The sequence below is a fragment of the Myxocyprinus asiaticus genome, chromosome 19, assembly GCF_019703515.2.
Source record: "Myxocyprinus asiaticus isolate MX2 ecotype Aquarium Trade chromosome 19, UBuf_Myxa_2, whole genome shotgun sequence".
Lineage (NCBI taxonomy): Eukaryota > Metazoa > Chordata > Actinopteri > Cypriniformes > Catostomidae > Myxocyprinus > Myxocyprinus asiaticus.
The window spans coordinates 35,527,346-35,549,333 of record NC_059362.1 but is presented as its reverse complement, the minus strand read 5'-3'; the positions used below and the strand labels follow the sequence as shown (position 1 = coordinate 35,549,333).

The following is a 21,988-nucleotide window of genomic DNA, read 5'->3' as shown; positions in this document are numbered from 1 at the left end:
CCACTGCCCGCTTTGGTACGCCCTGACCGAGGCACCCCTCGGTATAGATGCGCTGGCACACAGCTGGCCCCCCGGACTACGCAAATACGCGTTTCCCCCAGTAAGCCTACTTGCACAGACCCTGTGCAAGGTCAGGGAGGATAAGGAGCAGATCATCCTAGTAGCACCCTACTGGCCCACCCAGATGTGGTTCTCGGATCTCACGCTCCTCGCGACAGCCCCCCCACCCCCCAGTGAATTCCCCACCCACCAGTGAATTCCCCTGAGGAAGGACCTTGTTTCTCAGGGATGGGGCGCCATCTGGCACCCACGACCAGACCTCTGGAATTTCCACGTCTGGCCCCTGGACGGGATGGCATATCAGGCTCAGGATGTGCCACCCCCTGCAGGGTTACGAGCCCACTCTACCAGGAGTGTGGCGGCCTCCTGGGCCCTAGCCAGTGGCGCCTCTGGCAGTTGAGTTTGCAGAGAAACTCACTGCCGGCCCAGTACGTGTGCTAATGAGGCCCTGTACTGAGGTAAGTGCTCCACATGTGCTGGTTCCCCAAAGGCGACACCATGTGATATCTTCCGCAAAATCGTTTCCCTGTCGGTAAACTGCGTCTTCCTTGGGCAGAGGCCCCTCTGCCCCCGGCTGCCATGCTTTGTAGAAACTCCTCCCCTTCGTGTAAGACCTACCATGGGAACTCTCCACATGACATACTTCCAACAAGACTCGGTAAGACCATGTGACGTATTCCACTCAAAATACCCCCCCCTTTTTGGGTGGGGTGTGGTCTCCGTGGTGTCTTCCCCTTGGGAGGGACACCCCCCGATGTAGACACTTATGGCTCCCAGTCGGTTAACAAATTCCACTCTCTTTGGGGAGAAAAAGAGGAAAAGAGGCCTCGGCTGGGCTAGCCTTTCCCTATTGTTGGGCAGCCGACTTGTTCCTGAAGGACCGGTCGACACTCATAAGAGCATTGGGGGAGGTTACATGACGGCCTGGTGCGCTGGCTACGAGGCACACAGCGGTCTGGCCATCACGCACCGCCAGTTCACGTAACACAGTTTAGATAGTTGTGGTGTTCTGTATAGGGACCCCTAGTGTCACTACATCGACACAACGTCGAGTGAGTGACAGATAGGGAACATCATGGTTACTTTCGTAACCTCCGTTCCCTGATGGAGGGAACGAAATGTTGTGTCCCTCTTGCCACAACGCTGAACTACCCGCTGAAATGTCTGGGACCTGGTCTCGGCTCCTCAGCACAAAACCTGAATGAGTGGTTGCATACCAGCTCCTTTTATACCCATATATCCGGGGGAGTGGCATGCAAATTCCACTTGTTTGAGTTGTTTGGGGCTCCCAAGAGTGACCCCTAGTATCACTACATTGACACAACGTCTCGTTCTCTCCATCAGGGAAAGGAGGTTATGAAAGTAGCCATGACGGTAGTTACCACTTACAACTGAAGTCAGAAGTTTACATACACTTAGGTTTAAGTCATTAAAACTCATTTTTAACCACTCCACAGATTTAATATTAGCAAACTATAGTCCTGGCAAGTCATTTAGAACATCTGCTTTGTGCATGGCACGAGTAATTATACCAACAATAGTTTACAGACAGATTGTTTCACTTTTAATTGACTATATCACAATTCCAATGGGACAGAATTTTACATACACTAAGTTAACTGTGCCTTTAAGCAGCTTGGAAAATTCCAGAAACTGATGTCAAGACTTTAGACAATTAGCTTCTGACATGAGGTGTACTGAATTGGAGGTGTACGTGTGGATGTATTTTAATGCCTAGCTTCAAACTCAGTGCCTCTTTGCTTGACATCATGGGAAAATCAAAAGAAATCAGCCAAGACCTCCGAAAAAAAATTGTGGACCTCCACAAGTCTGGTTCATCCTTGGGAGCAATTTCCAAAGGTACCACGTTCATCTGTAGAAACAATGGTACGCAAGTATAAACACCATGGTACCACGCAGCCATCATACCTTTCAGGAAGAAGATGCATTCGGTCTCCTAGAGATTAACGTAATTTGGTGCAAAAAGTGCAAATCAATCACAGAACAACACCAAAGGACCTTGTGAAGATGTTGGAGGAAACAGGTAGACAAATATCTATATCCACAGTAAAACATAACCTGAAAGGCTGCTCAGCAAGGAAGAAGCCACTGCTCCAAATCTGCCATAAAAAAAACCAGACTACAGTTTGCAAGTGCACATGGGGAAAAAGATCTTACTTTTTGGAGAAATATCCTCTGGTTTAATGAATCAAAAATTGAACTGTTTGGCCATAATGACCACTGTTATATTTGGAGGAAAAAGGGTGAGGCTTGCAAGCCGAAGAACACCATCCCAACTGTGAAGCCTAGGGGTGGCAGTATCATGTTGTGGAGGTGCTTTGCTGCAGGAGGGACTGGTACACTTCACAAAATAGATGACATCACGAGGAAGGAAAATTAAGTGGATATATTGAAGCAACATCTCAAGACATCAGCCAGGAAGTTAAAGCTCGGTCACAAATGGGTCTTCCAAACAGACAATGACCCCAAGCATACCTCTCAATCTGATAGAAAATGTGTGGGCAGAACTGAAAAAGCATGTGCGAGCAAGGAGGCCTACAAACCTGACTCAGTTTCACCAGTTCTTTCTGGAGGAATGGGCCAAAATTCCAGCAACTAACTGTAAGCTTGTGGAAGGCTACTCAAAATGTTTGACCCAAGTTAAACAATTTAAAGGCAATGCTACCAAATACTAACAAAGTGTATGTAAACTTCTGACCCACTGGGAATGTGATGAAAGCTGAAATAAATCATTCTCTCTGCTATTATTCTGACATTTCACATTCTTAAAATAAAGTAGTGATCCTAACTCACCTAAGACAGGGAATGTTTTCTACCATTAAATGTCAGGAATTGTGAAAAACTGAGTTGAAATGTATTTGGCTAAGGTGTATGTAAACTTCTGACTTATGTTGTTTTTATCTAACTATATTTGGTGTTTATATGTGACCATGCCAATTGCTGCTATTGTGTAGATGTGTGTGATATCATTGTACGTGACCAGTTTCATTTATGTTCACTCAGTGTCCAAAACCTAAATGAGAAAAAATATACTGGACACAGACTAGTATTTGTTAAAATGTGACATCACATTAGCTATCAAACGCTGTTGTACTGTGCATATAAACAGTGCTTTAGGGACAATACAGATGTGCAAAGTTTGGGTCTGTAGGTATGTCACAGGTACAGAAATATAAAAAAAACAATTAACATAAAAAATATAAAAATACATATTATCTTTACCACTTAATTCTTATATACACACACTGGTGAAATTAAAAGAAGATGGTTTCAAAAAGTTTGTGATGTGGACAGCAGTACAATACACCAGCAAAGTTAGGCAAGGGTGAATTATTGATGTCTAAATTGCACAATAATTAGGAAAGTGCCCAGTGTTCAATTACAAGCCCATTGTGAGTTCTTGCCATTTGTTCATATCTCAATTTGAACTTCATTGGCTGGTCTCTCTTTCAGGGAGGCAGAGATGGAAAAGAACCTGGGAAAAACAAGACAGCTGAAATCAATAGGCTTCAGTCAATAAACTGTTGTTTGTTATGCTCAGCCTAATAAAGGCATGCTTGGCTGACTCTGATGCAAGATTATAATAAATATGTAAATGCAGACAGCTTACCATTCCATATATTATAACTATTCCATAAGGACAGACATAATGACATTGTGAAAGTGGCATTTGATGAGCTTGATCCATAATATGATGATATGATGAGGAACTTAATGACCATAGATAAATGAACATTTATAAATGAACATAAGGGGGGTTGATTTAAAGCTAGTTTATCCCTATTCCAGTTTAATTTAAAGAGGTACACCTACCGTGATGTTTTGTAATGTTTCCTTTTAATCCAAGCTTGAAAGCAGAAAGATTTTGCACAGTTCTTCTTACAATCAATGACTTGATATATGATTGGATTGTACATGGCAGAAGACTTGGCCAGCAAAGTCGGTACAACAGAGACTGGAATAGGCACTGAATCAGGCTCCCCAAAAGCAGACACCACCGAGACTACAGCATAAGGGATCCAAGCTATTAAAAACCCCGCACAGATCAACATCGCCACCTGGAGGGCGCAAGCACAACAGTATAAAATATTACATGGCATCTCCACATAATAAGTGTTTAAAAAATATGAATAAATTGTTCTCATGAACATTGTTCGAATTATACAAAGACTTTCAGAAGGGTCAACTGTTTCAGAGAAATTTCAGTATTTTTTCAAGTTGCAATCTTTTTTGGCACCCCAAGCACAAACATCAACTTTTGTGTCATAAAGAATAATTCTAATTTTGTCACTCACTATCATGGTATCTTTTCCCCATACAATAGATGACTGAGGCTGTCAGTCCCTAACATTTTACCTAACATATCCCTTTGTGTTCCACTAAAGAAAGAAAGACATAAGGGTTTTGAAAAACATGTGAGACTAAATGATCACAACATTTTCACTTAACGGTGAACTATCCCTTTAAATAGAGTGCCCCAAAGCCCACATTGCAATTTGCACCTTGGTCATGAATAAAAATTACACAAGAAATGACATAATATGTTAACAGGCCAACCTTAGTCAACTTCATCTCTAGGTTGTGGTTGTTCTTATTCCGTGTGTCGAAATGAGAGACTTCTTTGGCTGAGGACTTCACCTTAAAGATAATCATGACATAGGAGAAGACAATAACACCGGTGGGGAGGACAAGGCAGAAGAAGAGGATGGACATAACAAAGCTCTGGCCAGCCACTGAGGCCTGGGCCAGCCACCAGTCCAGTGTGCAGGAGGTGCCAAACGGCTCAGGTGCATAGCTACCCCAGCCCACAAGTGGCATAGTGGCCCAGAAAGCAGCATAGAACCAAATGAAAACCACACAGAGAAGAGCATGGTGCCGTTTGAGCCATGTACCTAATGGGAGAGTAACTTCATGTTAGTCAAGCTAGATAGATACAAGAGGGACACACATTCAAAATCCTATTTATACCTGGAAATAATCATATATGGATGGATGGATTTATGGATGGATGGATGTATGTATGTATGGATGGATGGACAGGATCTCTTACCATATCTTAAGTGACAGATTTTCAGGTAGCGGTCTAAGCTAACGATTGTCATAGTAATGAGACTGCCACATCCAAAGAAAAAGCCAGCCCAGCCATAGAACCAGCAACCCTCCCAGCCAAAGAGCCAGCGATGGGCAAAACAAGACATCACAAAGAATGGCTTTCCAGTAACTGACAAAACAAACAAAACAGGAAGAAATTCATGTCACAAAAGCCAAATATCCCTCTGCCAATATCACTGCCAGAATTACTACACATTGCAAAACCAATAGAAATTAAGAACAAAAACAGATTTTGAAGTGTGCTCTCAGAGTATAATTCCATATAAAAAAACAAAAAACAAAGAGCACCTGAGAAATCTGCAGTATACATTCTTTTAAGCACAATGGCCTTAAATAAACTATGCATATTAAAAAGAGCAGAGAGTCAGCAAACCGACAGATTTTTTGGAGATTAATGAGAGCTATTTGCATATGAGAGAGCGCAGCACTGCAGTATTTTTGCATGCTCTATGAGATAATGAATATATTAACTATTGTGTTCCGTGCAAAGCTTTTAATTAAAGGGTGGTGATTATGCCACTCAAAGGACTTGTAAGTAAAAGTAACTTTAAACCAGTTTAAAGGAATATTCTCAAATACAACAAAAATTCCATGCAGTCGATTTCACACAGAAAATAATTTTGAATTATTATTGAAAACAAAGAAAACGTCTGTGTGCAGTAATGCACTTACAATGGAAGTCTTTTGGGAAATTTTACCAGAGAGCTTAAGAAAGGTAATTTCTATGTTGAAATACACAGATGAGCAAAAACATTATGACCACCTGTCTAATATGCAGTTGGTCCTCCACCTGCCGCCAAAACAGCGTTGACCCTCTGAGGCATGGACTCTATAAGAGCCCTGAAGGTGTCCTGTGGTATCTGGCACCAAGATATTAGCAGGAGGTCCTTCAAGTCCTGTAAGTTGCGAGGTGGAGCTGCCGTGGATCAGACTTGTTGGTCCAGCATATCCCACAGATGCTCAATCAGATTGAGATCTAAGGAATTTGGAGGCAAGGGTAACACCTTGAACTCTTCATCATGTTCCTCAAACCATTCCTGAACAATGTGTGCAGTGTGGCAGGGCGCATTATCCTGCTGAAAGAAGACACTGCCATCAGGGAATACCATTACCATGAAGGGGTGTACCTGGTCTGCAACGATGTTTAGGTAGGTGGCACATGTCAAATTGACATCCACATGAATGGCCGGATCCAGAGTTTCCCAGCAGAACATTGCCCAGGTCATCACACTCTCTCCACCAGCTTGTCATCTTCCCACAGTGCATCCTGGTGCCATCACTTTCCAAGGTAAATGGCGCACACGTACAAGGCCGTCCATGTGATATAAAAGAAAACGGGACTCATCGGACTAGGCGACCTTCTTGCACTGCTCCAAGATCCATTTCCAACGCTCGCGTGCCCATTGTAGGCGCATTCAACGTTGGGCAGGGTACATCATTGGCACTCTGACTGGTCTGCGGCTACGCAGCCCCATACGCAGCAGGGTGCAATGCACTGTGTGTTATGACACAATCCTCCCGTAACCATCATTAACATTTTCTGTGACTTGTGCCACAGTAGACCTTCTGTCGGTTCAGATCAGACAGGATAGCCTTCGTTGCCCTCGCGCATCGATGAGTCTTGGGCGCCCAACACCCTCTTGCCGGTTTGTGGTTTGTCCCCCCTCCGACCACTGTCGGTAGGTACTCACCACTGCTGACCGGGAGCACCCCACAAGCCTTGTTATTTCAGAGATTCTCTGACCCAGTCATCTGGCCATAACAATTTGGCCCTTGTCAAAGTTGCTAAGGTCTTTACTCCTGCCCATTTCTCCTGCATTCAACATGTTGACTACGAGAACTGATTGTGTGCTTACCATCTAATCTACACAGACCTTGAAATGTGGCCTTGTTAGGAGATGATCAACGTTATTTGCTTCATCTGTGAGTGGTCATAATGTTTTGGCTCATCAGTGTGTGTAAGTCTAAGCCATTCGTAGATTAATTCCCCTGCAAAGTGTAACTATCTATCTATTTTTGGGTTAAAAAGTTGTATTTAACCCAGAATATTCCTTTAAAAATCAGTACCACTGTTACACACAAAAGTAGCATATCCTATTTGTAATATACATATCCCCAGTAATCCATCCAACAAAGTAACATGGACCATGCATCATCCCTCAAGAAGTGTCAGTTCTGTCCAATTCCTGTCGCAGTAGTGTGCCATCATTTTTGGAGATTCCCATGAAACTTCTATGGGCCTACTGTACTATACCTGTGACCTATATATCTGTTTTATAGAAAAACGGATGGGAAGGGTAGCCAGAGGTAAAAAGAATATACTAACCCCAAGTCTGCGCAAATGTGACGCACTAAAGCATACAAGCGTACATGACTCTCAGGAAACAAAAGTCCCATTATTCTGGAATATTGTGATGCCATGCTGCTAAGTTATAAAGGCCATCTTTATTCTAACTAAAAACAAAACTTAATTCATACCCAAATTGCTATTGATATTAATGCTGAATTTCGACAAGGGCAGTTCTCAGGCATTTAAAATGATCAATCATATCTGATCTACTTTCCTGACTCTTCCCCATTACCCGTGATCTTCGTGCTATACCAAGTCCTCAAAGCCTTGCTTAAAGGTGAAGTGTGTGTTAAAATAATTAATAATTAAGTAAGCCACTCGCAAGTTGATTTCATCCCCGAATTTGTAAACACTGTGGCTCTAGAACTATCAAAACATTGCTCTGTTTGTTTGAGAAATCCAACCAGCCCAACAAAACAACAGTGGCTCAACCAATGACATGAGTTTGGGGGGGTGGGACTATCTGTTTGTCTAACCAAAGAAAGATTGGTAAACCTGATTGAAAACAGCCATTATTTTAACAATTCCGCTTGGTGATGCATGTAGCGCAGAAATTTCTTTAAGTGTGAAACTTGTGTTTCAGTTTCAGTGTTCCAGTCATCCTATCCCAGAGACAACTAAAAGACAATTGTAGGTAAATAAAAAAATAAATAAAAATAAAACAGTAAACAATGTGTCTCTTTGTTTTGTGCAGTTTTGTTAGGTGGTGCTTGTTGTGCGGAAACTACACACTTCAGCTTTAATTAAAATAAACTTCATGAGGAAAGGACGAGGTCTGTTTTAATGTAATATTAGTGCAAAAACGTATGCTCTCAGTCCATTTTTAGTCCACAATAAGCAAGTATTTCATAAGGACAAATGGTTCCACTATCTGTCTGTAATGGGCCACATGGCAGTAAAATTTCTTTCACTACACCACAGCAAAGGAAGTTATTTGTTCTGTAAATCTTAGAAAGCAAGTTCTTTCAGAGTGTTGTATAAGATCATGATTATTTAACAAACCATAAAAAGTTCCCATTAAAACTGAAGGCAGTAAGCAGCAGGTAATAAGGAATGCTGATTTTATTACCACACACAGAGTCCTCAGCAAACTATTACTGCTCCTCTGAGGCTGTGAAAATATACAGATATCCACTAGGTGGGGCTAGAGTACAATTATGAATAAAAAAACTAGTTGAAAGCGAGGACATTTTTATTATGCAGCTACTCTCCAGTGTTCGGACACACCCACTTGTTCTTTATTATTACTATTTTCCACATTTTAGAACAACAGTCAATATATATATATATAACTATGAAATAACACTTTTTAAAGTTTGGAAATTATGTAGTGAACAAAAAATGTAAAACAAATCAAAACAACCTTATATTTGAACTTTTTCAAAGTAACCAACCTTTGTCTAGATTACAGCTCTGCACACTCTGGCAATTCTCTGAACATTCAAACTTTAAAGCTTAATTAGGTTGGTCCTTAGATGCTTTTTAAATGGTATTCCCAAGAGTTTTCATGTATGCAGGGTTCCTGTCAGACTAAAACTAATTTCAAGCATTTAAGCATAAGTCTTTTGATCACGTTTTTTTTTTTAAGATCATGAGAAACAAATTCAGTCAAGTGTGTTTACATAAACTACATAAATCATTTATTCTTGCCTCTCAAGTGCACTTATTTAAATAATCAGATACAATAACATGTACAGTACACAGGAGACTGCATTCATAATGGAGTACAATAGTGACTGAACAGTTTTTTGGTGAACAAAAGGAGGACCAGAGGAACCTGATAGAAAAGATGGTGTTTCATGAGTGAATATATGCACAAGGTCAATCATGAAAGGAATTTGATATTTAATCCATCTTTGAAACCTTTTGGTTATTCTGAAAGCAGGCAGTATATATTAAATATAAATGCATTTCAAAAACAGATCAGCCAGAGGGATGACATGACCAGAGTCATAAAAGAGGCCAGGCTGAATAACCTTGGCTGATTTACTGCCACACTGTCTGTTCAAAACACAATGCCCAAGGCTCAAGGGGCCACTATAGCACAGACTGAAAGGTGTATGTCTTCAATGAAAACCCAAAGGAGCTTTTAATGAAATCCTACACACATTGGATGAGTCCTGGAAAAAGGATGGATGGAAAAGAATGACAACCCTTTATATTTACCTGGATTTCTGATTTTTGAGTGTTTTATAAGGCAGGGCGGCTTGACCAACACCTCCAATCTCAGCTGATTGATTGGATTCAAGGTTACTGACTACTGTCTCCAGTTAGCTTTTTAACCTGAATTGTGAATGTATGCTCTTTTTATTGTTTGTTCATTATTTTTTATTGTTTGTGCATTATAAGCAGTTCGTCCTACTTAGTTGAAGATCAGATCAAATTTCATGACCAATTCCTACAGAAATCCAGGTATATCAAAGGGTTCACATACTTTTCCCTGTCACTGTACCTAATCTCACTTGTATTCTGGGTATTACATTTTAGAAATATGAATTCATTTTAACAGAACTTGAATGAGCACAACTGACAGATGCTTTAATGGCATGCTTATTTCATGAGGACATTCAAACTCATGAGCTCACCTGATATGCCAAAGTCGAATATAGCTAGATTCAGCGTCATGAGTTCTGGCGGCTTTAACTTGCTCTTCCGTTTGGCTGTCATGTATATGACATAGCCATTTCCAGTGGTTGACAAGATACCTGTTAAAAGAGAGCAAAAAGATAAGACAAACTGTAAAATTGCACATGTATTACATAATTGTATATATAGTAGTCTATAAATGTTTTTTATTTATTTTTTTTATTTTTATTTTTTACATTGTATTTTACAAAAAAAAACTGCCTTTAGAAAAGACATTCATTAACAGTGTTGGGTAGATTACTTCTGAAATGTAATCTGTTACTGATTATAAATGACAAAACTAAAATTGTAATCAGTAACATAATCTTTTAGATTACAATTATTAGGTGACCTAATCTTTGATTATTTTTGGATTATTTCAGGATAACTTATTGCATGTTTTGATGAAAAGTTTCAGTGACCATTCACTTTCATTGTATGGAAAAAATGCAATGAAAGTTAATGGTGACTGAGGCTAACAGTTTCAAATGTTCTGCCTCCAAACATCTTTTGTGTTTCATGGAATAAAGTTTGGAACAACATGAAGGTGAGTAAATTATTACAGAATTTCATTTGTGGGTGAACTATCCCTTTAAGACACCTGTTGTAACATTGTAATGTTTAAAGAGCTGATGAGACTTGGACATTATTGGTTGTCCCATTTCTTTGTTTCTTTGAAAAGGTGAGAAAGTGTCCTCATAATGACAGAACAGTTTGATAATTTGCCTTTTCTGATTACACTGTCTATACTAATCAAACACAGTCAAACAAAACATTGTTTCTGTTGATGTTATACCTTTTTCCTCTCCATGTGGGCTAGATTATACACTGCAAGTATGTGGCAGGAATATTTATTAAAGCTGGGAAGGACTTTGAAAGTGTCATCAAAGAGTTTCACAGGGACTTCAAACCTGTGAACCGACAGTTGCTACAAAACACTCAAACCTCTACTCAGAGAACACTTATGTCAAATCCATAATCTCCAAGGACACATCTTCTGATTTTGGGAGACATAACTTTAGATTTTTAAGGCAGAATTTATAGTGCTTTCTATAATTCCACATCTTTTCATATCTCGGTCTGATGCATAATAGCATCAGTAATAGATCAATTTAATGAACTCTTCCACTGTAGTCTACTGTGCTCATATGATCATAAATCAATGTGCATGGATCACACACAATAAATTTACTAACTGATACATTGAGCCAGTTTCTATGCACACCAATACGCTAAGAATTCCTAATAATCAGCTTAATTAAAAAATCAGACAAAGCAAAAAACGTGTTTACATGAGATTTGAAATAATCTAGTTATTCTCTGCTTTTGATTTCAAACATTGAAGAGGCAAGCGCACAACACTTGTGCACATTGGCTAAGCCAGTAAGAATGCCAGTAAAGGTGTTCACATGCAACGCAAATCGAGGTAATGGTGTCAATCAGTTTATTCTCACGCCATTTATGACCTAACACCGATAAAGGAAAGCTGTTTCATGTGTTTACATTACCACACACGTTGTCATCTTATTAAAGGGATAGTTCACCCACTATAAATCTCCATTTTCACTTTCACATCTGAAAGTCACATGTGGTGCCTGTTTAGTTTCCCTTTCACATCTGAATGTGAAAGTGGAGATTTATAGTAAAAAAGGACTTAAATATTGATCTGTTTCTCACCCACACCTATCATGTCGAAGATATGGATTTAACCATGGGAGTCTTATGGATTACTTTTATGCTGCTTTTAAGTGCTTTATGGACGATCAGATTTCTGGCTTTCATTCACTCGCACTGAAGGGACCTACAGAGCTGAGATATTCTTCTAAAAATTATTGTTTGTTTTCTACAGAAGAAAGAAAGTCATACACATCTGGAATAATATGAGGTTGAGTAAATGATGAGAGAATTTTCATTTTTGGGTGAACTATGCCTTAAAGCATAATCAAAGTAAGAATGTGCATATAATTGCGCTCATTGTTTCTACAGTTTGTGTTCTGAAAAGGGATAGTTCACCCAAAAATGAACATTCTGACACCATTTACTCACCCTAATGTTGTTTTCATATAACTTTCTTCAAACTTTCTTCATGCAATTAATTCACTTTAATTGCACCATTTTTTTTCCTCTTCCATATAATGCAAGTGAATAGTGACAAAAAGAAAAGTGGACAAAGAAAGTCATCGTGTTTGGAACAACAAAACAGTAAATGATGACAAAATTTCCATTTTTGGGTGAACTATCCCTTTAAGGTTTTTAACATTGATGAAGCATAGAAAACTAGTTTACCAATATTTTGAGTATTTTAAGCACTAATAAGTTACTGGCCATCTGTTCACATAGAGTTTATTAAAGAAGGAAGAGAAGTTATTTTGCTTTTCATCATTGACATTTGTTGATTTGTCAGTTTGCACAAGTAAACTGCACAAACAAAGGAGATTAGATTGTGCAAAATAAAATGACAGAGAGCTATCAATTCTTTTGTTATATCTGCAAGGATGTTGAAATGTGCACATCATTCAGGTCAAAAGAGAATTAGATTAAACCTTGGCAACATGTAAGAAAACAGCTTAAGCGGCAGATAGGTGGTGTAGGATTTTAGTGAGAGGATGGACAGGCACGTTGCCCCCATGAAAGAGGGATAGAAAATCCTTCTGAGCATCTTCTTGACACCATGGTTTCATATGGATGACTGCAGCTTAAATAATGTTGTTCAGAACAGCCAAGGATTAGGGAATTGTATTTTTTTTTAAAAGCTTATTACAAAAGAGACATCCATGCATTGGCAACACATATAAATTATTTCTACCTTTGTAACACTGTGCAGAGAGTGGGCATAGCAGTCATTCTTTTGGCAAGGGGAGTGATTGCTTCTTTAGTCAGGTTGTGTTATAGCCAATTAAAAACTAGCAAAAAAAAAAAAAGAGACAGCATAATGTATTTTCAATTCAAATGGGATCATCACCAAAATGCATTAGAGTATGTTGTGTGTTCATTCTAAAATTCACTGGATGACACATTTCAGAAATGTTTTGATTTATTCACTTGATTCATTCTGGCTGTGAGTGTTTATTGATCACAACATGTTCACAGTTTATTCTTTGCCTGTTATATCATGTTATATTTTGTTATATACAGGATTGAGAGGGTTACTTTTGAAATTTATTCCACTACAGATTACAGAATACATGCTGTAAAATGTAATTTGTAATGTATTCCATTAGATTACTCAAGGTCAGTAACGTATTCTAAATACTTTGGATTACTTCTTCAGCACTGGTAGATTTTTTCACTTGTTTTGACTATAAAAATTCTGCCAGTACAGTAAGACAAAATACACATGTTAAAAATACATTCACTGAAAAACATAAATATCTTATACAGTGTTGTTTCTAACACAAGATAAATCAAATTGATCTTGTTTTAAGGATTTTTAGATATTTTTACAGGAAAACAATACAAAAATTATTATCAAGAATACGATTTTTGCCCTAATATCAAAGGTCTTACTAGAAAAAAAGAAATTATGATCTAACGTGAATTTTCTTGATAATAAAATATGATCGTGCCTGGTAACATATGCATGTAAAATGGCTAGAAATAGCATTTCAGATTAGTGTAAAGCTGACAATTTACACAAGGGTTATTTCTATTTCTTCTGCTCCAAACTTACTTCAAACTTACTTCTCTGTCTGCTCGTATGAATGTAACACATCATAAGAAAGTGTTTTACTGCTGTTCAAATGCACTTTGGATCACATCATTTATAAATGTTTTCCATCTGAAAGGACTAAATATTAAATGAAACAAATGACAATAAAATGCAAAGTAATCTCTTCGGTAATCAAAATACTTTTTGAATGTAACTTTATTCTAAATACCAATTATTTAAATTGTAACTGTAGTGGAATACAGTTACTTATATTTTGTATTTTAAATATGTAATCCCGTTACATGTATTCCATTACTCCCCAAACCTGGTTATATACAGTATCATTGTAATAGAGCCTATCATGTTATATCAAGTTGCACTGTCATTCTACTGTAACATGTTATACTTTTATGACAACACTTTCTTCCTGTAACTCTTTGTTTGTCATGGCTTATTGTCATGCCATTTATGACAAATTCGCCCTTTGTGAATGGATTCTAGGGAAAAACTTGTACACTGTAATTTTTTTATAGATGTCTAAACCTTGTGATGTATTGGCTAGTCTAGGTCTGGGCAGTCTGAGGGTATTTTACATGCACACGTAAACTGGTAGATATTTTGAAATCTCGTTTTTAATACAATACCTTTAAGTCATTTTCTGCAATTAACTAATTAACATTTAAATTCAAAGGCATCACTGATTTTATGACATTTTACATCGTACTTTCAAAGAAGTTCCACATGAACTTTCACTTACCGATGATGAGGATGTAGAACGCAGCCACTATGTCTGCCTCCTTGGACAGCTTAGAGGCAAAGGGATCCCCTCGGAGACGGTAGTGCAGGATGTAGCCGGAGGGAATTGAGGTCTCATTCTCCAATAGGGCCATACTGAGGAGTGTGCTTACTTTCCTGAAGAATTAAAAAAAGATAAAAGATAAAATGGAGAAATGCATTTGCACTCAGTTTGGCGGGAAACCATATCCAACAGCTTTATTATCCAAAACCCTCCTGCCAACATTCTGCCACTCGAGATAAATGTTTTCAAACCCTATCATCTTTTATCGGCTAACTAAAGAGATGCTCATTTCACATCCGTAATTGTTACATATTGAATCTTTGTGAAAGGATGTGCTACATGTTCTTGTGAAAGGAGAAGAATGAAAGAAAACAAAGCATGAAGATACAGCATAGAATTCTAAGCAATTAGCTTCGAAACGATTGCATTTTCAAGAAGGTATTGAAGAATGGGACTAAGACAAGTGTCAGAACTTTTAGCTATGTAATTTCATAGCATTGCAATAAAACACAGGTTATTCTAGGTCCTTAAAAGAAAGTATACTTTCCAGAGGTTGTGGCAGGTCCTTTGATGATGTGCAATTTTAGCGCCACACAAACTTTTAGACAGGATTTTACTACCATAGATGAGTATTACGCACTTTTACTACTTATTACTGGGCAATATTGTGACTGATGCTTTTCTAAATTATTGCCATTTACGACTTTGCAAAAGCTTCTCTTTCTGTTCAGTCAGTGCTTTCAAGACATTTAGCTGGTCAAAGTTAAAGAATGAATGACAATTTTGGAACTGTTTTTGGTTGCCATTTGATGTCCAATGTAAAAACTTGGCCCTGAAGCTAAACAAACTGAGAAGTTAAAGAATGAATGACAATTTTGGAACTGTTTTGGGTTGCCACTTGATGTCCAATGTAAAAACTGGGCCCTGAAGCTAAACAAACTGAGAACCACAGTTTTAAATGATGGTGGTTGATCATAATAATAATATTTTGAGGTTTACAGGAATCTTGCTAACCATTTGTCTGCAGTTAACCCTTAAATGTGTACCTCGGTTCTTTAGTGACTTTGGACCTCATTCCAACCCCTTTACCTAAACCATTTTTTGGAGTTATGCCCCCACCTCTTTGTATGTATGTATATATAGAGTTGAAGTCAGAAGTTTACATACACTTAGGTTGAAGTCATTAAAACTAATTTTTTAACCACTCCACAGATTTAATATTAACAACCTATAGTTTTGGCAAGTCATTCAGGACATCTTCTTTGTGCATGATACAAGTCATTTTTCCAACAATTGTTTACAGGCAGATTGTTTCACTTTTAATTGACTTAATTCCAGTTGGTCAGAAGTTTACATACATTAAGTTAACTGTGCCTTTAAGCAGCTTGGAAAATTCCAGAAAATGATGTCAAGCCTTTAGACAATTAGACAATTAGCTTCTGATAGGAGGTGTACTGAATTGGAGGTGTAACTCTGGATGTATTTTAAAGCCTACCTTCAAACTCAGTGCCTCTTTGCTTGACATCATGGGAAAATCAAAAGAAATCAGCCAAGACCTCAAACAATTGTGGACCTCCACAAGTCTGGTTCATCCTTGGGAGCAATTTCCAAATGTCTGAAGGTACCACGTTCATCTGTACAAACAGTCCAAGTCCGAGTCACGAGTCCAATTTTAATGGACTTGGACTTGTCACGGATTCGGATGCATTTTTACTCGGACTTGACGCAGACTCGAGCCATTGGGACTCCATGAAATTTGTGATGCAATGAAAAAAAAAAAAACAGAAATTAATGAACGCATCTCTGTCTGCATGCAGCTGTATTAGCCCCTGAAGTCGTAGACATAGGCAGAGTTATTTCACTGTGTTTAAGCAAACACACACACATACGCACAGGCACACTCATCAGTCAACCAATACGCTTGAATGTTACTACAGAGACCACTGTATAACATTGACTACCGAGGTGGCTAGCATGATGAAAACATAAAGACGGGTATGTATCCAATGTAATAGAAACTAAACAAGGCAGTTTCACACAACACGGACCTGACAACTGGTAAAATTGCATGTGGCGTTTGTGCAGCCAAGACGTTGCTCGCATTGCATTTTCACTGTGGTTAAAAACTTAAAATCTTGAACTTCACTGAGTCAAGCCACCCACATCATGTCTCTCACAGTTTACTAAAAACAGCATATCGAAATACAAATACACACACTACTGGTCAAAAGTTTTGAAACACTCATTCTTTATTATAATTTTTTTTCACATTTTAGAATAATAGTAAAGTCATCAAAACTATGGAAATGGAACTATGGGAATTCTGTTGTGACTAAACAAAATCCAAAATAAATCAAAACTGTGTTATATTTTAGCATCTTCAAAGTAGTCACCCTTTGCCTAGAATTTGCAGACATGTACTCTTGACATTTTCTCAAACAACTTCTTGAGGTATCACCCTGGGATGCTTTTTAAACAGTATTGAAGGAGTTCCCATCTATGTTGGGCACTTACTGGCTGCTTTTCTTTATTATTTGGTCCAATTCATCAATTTCAAAAACTTTTTTTTTATTATTAAATTTTAGTTTTATAATGAAATAAATTAATATGCTGGCACAATTATATTTTTGTCTACAAAACTAATTTCAAACATTTAAGCATACACCTTCAGATCAGAAGATTTTTAAGATCGTGAGAAACATTTCAGTCAAGTGTTTCAAAACTTTTGACCGGTAGTGTAAAAATAGTATTAATATTGGATATTAAGTCTTTTAGACATAATGTATCTACACATGTAGGCTTCTGTAGTCTCATGTGGTCCACGCAGTGTTGTCAGCTTGAACTGGTCCATAATAGCTTGATGAATTAACTGTGTAACTTTTTAAATGGTGTAAAAAAGCATTATTGCTAAAGCAGACAGCAACTCTAAACAGCTCCTATTTATTATTGATTGACTATTTTCAAAGCATTGACGAGATGCTTAAAATACATTCTTTTACAGCATTTGTCCACCATTCACAACATTCAACCATGCACAATAAAATATTAGGATATTATGGACAGTGAAATATTTTGTTTATAATTTAATTATAGACTATAAAATAAATGTATTATTACTTCATGTTATGAGATTAATTTAGCTGGTTATGACATTTTTATTTTAAATGTTTATTTTATTTTATTTTTATTGTAAACCACCAGGTAACTTATGCACGTCTTTGTTTAGCCTATATCTCTGACACTTTTGAAGGACAATTCTGTTAAATTTATGATTAAAAATTATTATTTTCAGTGAAATTTTCTTTGGTTGGTATTTAAAGATTTCAGACTGATTGCAGACCAACGTGGCTACCACTCAAGCCTCAAATTATAAAATTATTAGAATTTTTTATCTTCTGCGGCAGATAGTGCGAGACGCACACGGACGCATCAGGGATTTTGGTACACGAGCAGCACGCAGAACTGCCCTGCATTGTGCGGTTTCCCGCAAATTAACTAGAAAATCATGTCCATGACAACATGGCCCTAATATTATCAGTGGGCTTTTCCAGTGTTTTTGGATGTAGCATTTGAAGTCAAATCGTGAGATGTAACTTCTCAGCGAGTGCTAATTACTACTGTGTTGACTCATTTGTATGTACTGTATTTTCCCAAATCAGTCAGCAAATATAGAAAAAAGATTCAGACAGAAATCTCAGTATAGAGTATTATTTCTTTAGATAGGGATAATTTTAAATAAAACTAAGTTCAATTGAATTGACAAATTGAAAATGAAAATTAAGTAGAATAAAAGCTAAATTAAAATTCGAAACATAATATATATATATATATATATATATATATATATATATACATACACACACACACACACACACACACTTAGAACTTTAGGAACACCTGTACACCTACTTATATATATATTATATATTATGTATATTATATATATAATTTAATTTTAAGTTTATATAATACATTTATTATCACAGGATTTTTTGTTTTTTTATTACATGACAAATGAGTACTTTATTCGTAAAAATTACTATCATATGTCGATATTCTGCGCTACGATGTTGAATTATCAGTATCCTATATGCAAGTACACATAAAGATTATACATGCTATTTGTCACTCAAGGCAGCTTGATTAATTTGTTCTACATTTGACATTGCTATTTGCCAATGAAGCATCGAAGTAAACTAACAAGTACAGCACATAGATAGTATGATATGGCTATGGCCATTTGGGTGCACTACTACAATTATGTAAGTGTCTATTTAGACTCAATAAGAGCCTGTAAAAATACATGTGTATCTTCTGTGTTGTGTGTAGCTCAATATGTGATGGCCAGATGAATCTCATAAATTTTTGCATATCCCAATCATTTGTTGCATCATCTCATTGATATATGAAAAAGAAAACATCAAATAGAATATATTCTATTATTTTCTAATTGTATTGAAAATGCTTTGACACTTTACTCTATATGGGCTTGCAGATAAAGACCAGGGGTATGTAATACCAGCCAGCAGCCATATCACCACCCTGTAGCTCAAGACTGGTTGCCCACTGAAGCTATTCTGGGTTGAGCCTGGTCAATATTTGGATGGGAGACCTCCTGGGGAAAACTAAGGTTTCTGCTGGAAGAGGTATTAGGGAGGCCAGCAGGCAGTGCTCAACCTGAGGTCTATGTGGGTCCTAATGCCCTAGTATAGTGATGGGGACACTATACTGTAAATAAAAGGGCACTGTGCTTTGGATGAGACATTAAACTGAGGTCCTGATTCTCTGTGGTCATTAAAAATCCCAAATTCCCCCCATTGGCCTCCTAATAATCCCCTTTCATGAACTGGCACTATAACCTAGTTTCCATTCACTTTTCACGCTATTTTGTTATCGACAAAGTGAAAATGCGTAAAAAAAAATTTCGGTTCCAACCCAAAAGTGGATCGTCATGGTCCTGTTCAAGCTGGCAACCTGCACCAAGTGTGGGGCAAACTTTCAGTCTTAGTATAAGGACTATCCATCCATGTGTATATGCTGTGTGCACAGCTATTAAAAAAAATAATAATGCAGTGTAATATCAGGGTTTACATATGATACATTTCCTGATATTCAATGGGCTATTTTGAACAATCATCTAATCTAAAGCATAATGCAGTTATGCAGGACATTGTCCAGCAACTTTTAATGACCAACTGAACTTGATTGTCATCTAAAATTAATTTGAGCGTCATAATGCAATTTACATTTTCTGAAGAAGCTCAGCAAATGCGATCGTAGGTTTAGATTTAGATTTAAAATATTTAAACGTTTTAAAATGTTCAAAAGCTCGTTTTCTGAAAGTGAACTCAGCATTGGACAAATAGTTCTGATAGTTTATAGTCTTGTAAAAGTGCAGAACATTCTGAGAATGTAATTCAGCTGACTTTTTTTGTCAACAGAAGATCAATCCATAATCACGCACAATAAATTAGCTTTCAAGGATGTATACTGTCATCATGATTAACACAGGCTAACGATTGGGGTAAACTGTCATGTGACACTAGATTTTTGTGTTAATGCCAATCTTAAAATAATGCTTTTACTAAGCCCTAAAAACAAATGTTTTTAAATTTGAAACAACCATTCATCTTAGACATTGAAAAACAAGCTCAAAATGACATCAACAAGTATTAAGCTTTCTATGGACACACTGATGGCCACTTTAAGGCTTCTGGTGGATTTATGGAGAATAGTATGATTAGCTTAATGAGCTTTCACTACACTATTTGGTGACATGCAGCTTTTGAAATCCTCTCCCGGATAGTCAGAGGTGATGCTGCATCATAAATCCTTCTTTTAGTTAACAATGCCCCTGCAACTCCAAACATGTGATATTAAGTGTGAAGTTACTAAACCATGACCCATGTGACCCATGTTATATGTTGACAGCTCATGGCATGGTATGAAACACATATTTATATAATACTATTTGTAGGTCTTTATAGAGTGTGCGGACACTTGAGTGTGTGTGGAGATCCCTCTGGTTTCAACAGTGGTTACAAAACCAAAGCTGTCATCTAATCTGTTTTCTGGAAGGTTTGATTCTGGAACAATTTTTGTTTAATTACAAATGCACTGTTTGCCAATTTAGCTGAAAATACAACAGCCACCTTACCATATTATATAAAGCACGGTATTGAAGAGAAGGCTACACTGTAAAAAAAATAAAAAATAAATAAATAAATAATAATAAATAATAATAATAATAATAATAAAGCTCTTTCTACCTGATCAAACCCTTAAAATTAGTTTTACTGGTGTAACCTAATGTATTTAGGAAGATTCAATGATTTAAAAAAAATATTTATGTAATAAACCAGTTAATTTGGATGTCACCACATGAAGCACATTTCAAGGTAAAAAAAAAAAAAAAATCAGTGTATTTAATTAATCTAATACACTAACAAAGACAGAGTGTTCAATAGAGGGATGCTATATACATTACTTCTAATACAATAACAAAGACGCATTCTTTACATCATTAGATTACACTGAAGTTTAATGAAACATGTTTTGGCTCATTCTTTTTATACTCTATCAAGACTTCATTTATTGCAACATTTTACCATTCAGCATTTATCATATTTAGTTTAATTATTCAATCACCACACAATGAAAAAAAAAAAAAAAAAAAAAATTAAAAAAAAATAGGAGCAATAACAAATATGCAACATAAACATGCAAAAACAACTTAATAGAAATCTCTCAAGACATGAAGATGATGCAGGTAGTTGGCAGCAGTGTCGTGTTAATTTAGGCTATGTTTATTGTTTTTGCTTACCTTGCTGAGATTCGTCAACCATACCGATGGATCTGAGCAGCACTTTTCTCCCTGTCTTGAAATTATCCTAGGATTGAGCTGTTAACTTCTCCATAGTCCACGTTTGTTAATCACGCACACTGCGCCGGTGATGTTTCCTATTTAAACCGACTCTTCACTTCAAGGATTTGGCTTTGCCTCTTTCCCATGGCGATGATTGTTCTTCAACGGGGACGGGGGGCTAATTTACAGGATGACTGCAGCACTCAGCCCATCTGGTAGTCCTGGTGGAAAGTCAACACATGTAACACTGAAAAGTGTATAGATCCGCCCCTTTTATGACAGATGTGTAGTTTATGTGGTGACAGTATAAATAAACCATAACTACTATGGACAATTCCTCTTGTTTGTGGCAAAGTTGCAAGGGGGCGCCACTCAGCAGCAATATAATGTAACACTTTGCCCATATTATTGAAATATACCATGAATATAATTAATATAATAATAATAATAATAATAATAATAATAATAATATATATATATTATATATATATAAACATTTGTGTGTAT

General features: G+C 37.2%; 1 protein-coding gene across 2 annotated transcripts; it reads right to left on the bottom strand.

Moving 5' to 3' along the window:
• Window positions 1-276: 276 nt before the first annotated feature.
• On the bottom strand, window positions 277-21,656 carry LOC127456761 (opsin-5-like). 2 transcript variants are annotated; one of them, XM_051725337.1, is made up of 7 exons: window positions 21,440-21,656; window positions 14,575-14,729; window positions 10,129-10,248; window positions 5,132-5,302; window positions 4,639-4,973; window positions 3,895-4,139; window positions 277-3,556 (listed from the first exon to the last, which is right to left on the bottom strand). In XM_051725337.1, exons 2-7 carry the CDS (start codon window positions 14,705-14,707, stop codon window positions 3,493-3,495), a joined length of 1,068 nt encoding a protein of 355 aa, XP_051581297.1. In that variant the 5' UTR covers window positions 14,708-14,729; window positions 21,440-21,656; the 3' UTR covers window positions 277-3,492. The 2 variants fall into 2 exon arrangements, with proteins under 2 accessions (XP_051581297.1, XP_051581298.1); XM_051725338.1 differs by lacking the exon at window positions 21,440-21,656 and adding an exon at window positions 12,975-13,071 and having other exon boundaries at window positions 14,575-14,702.
• Window positions 21,657-21,988: the final 332 nt, after the last annotated feature.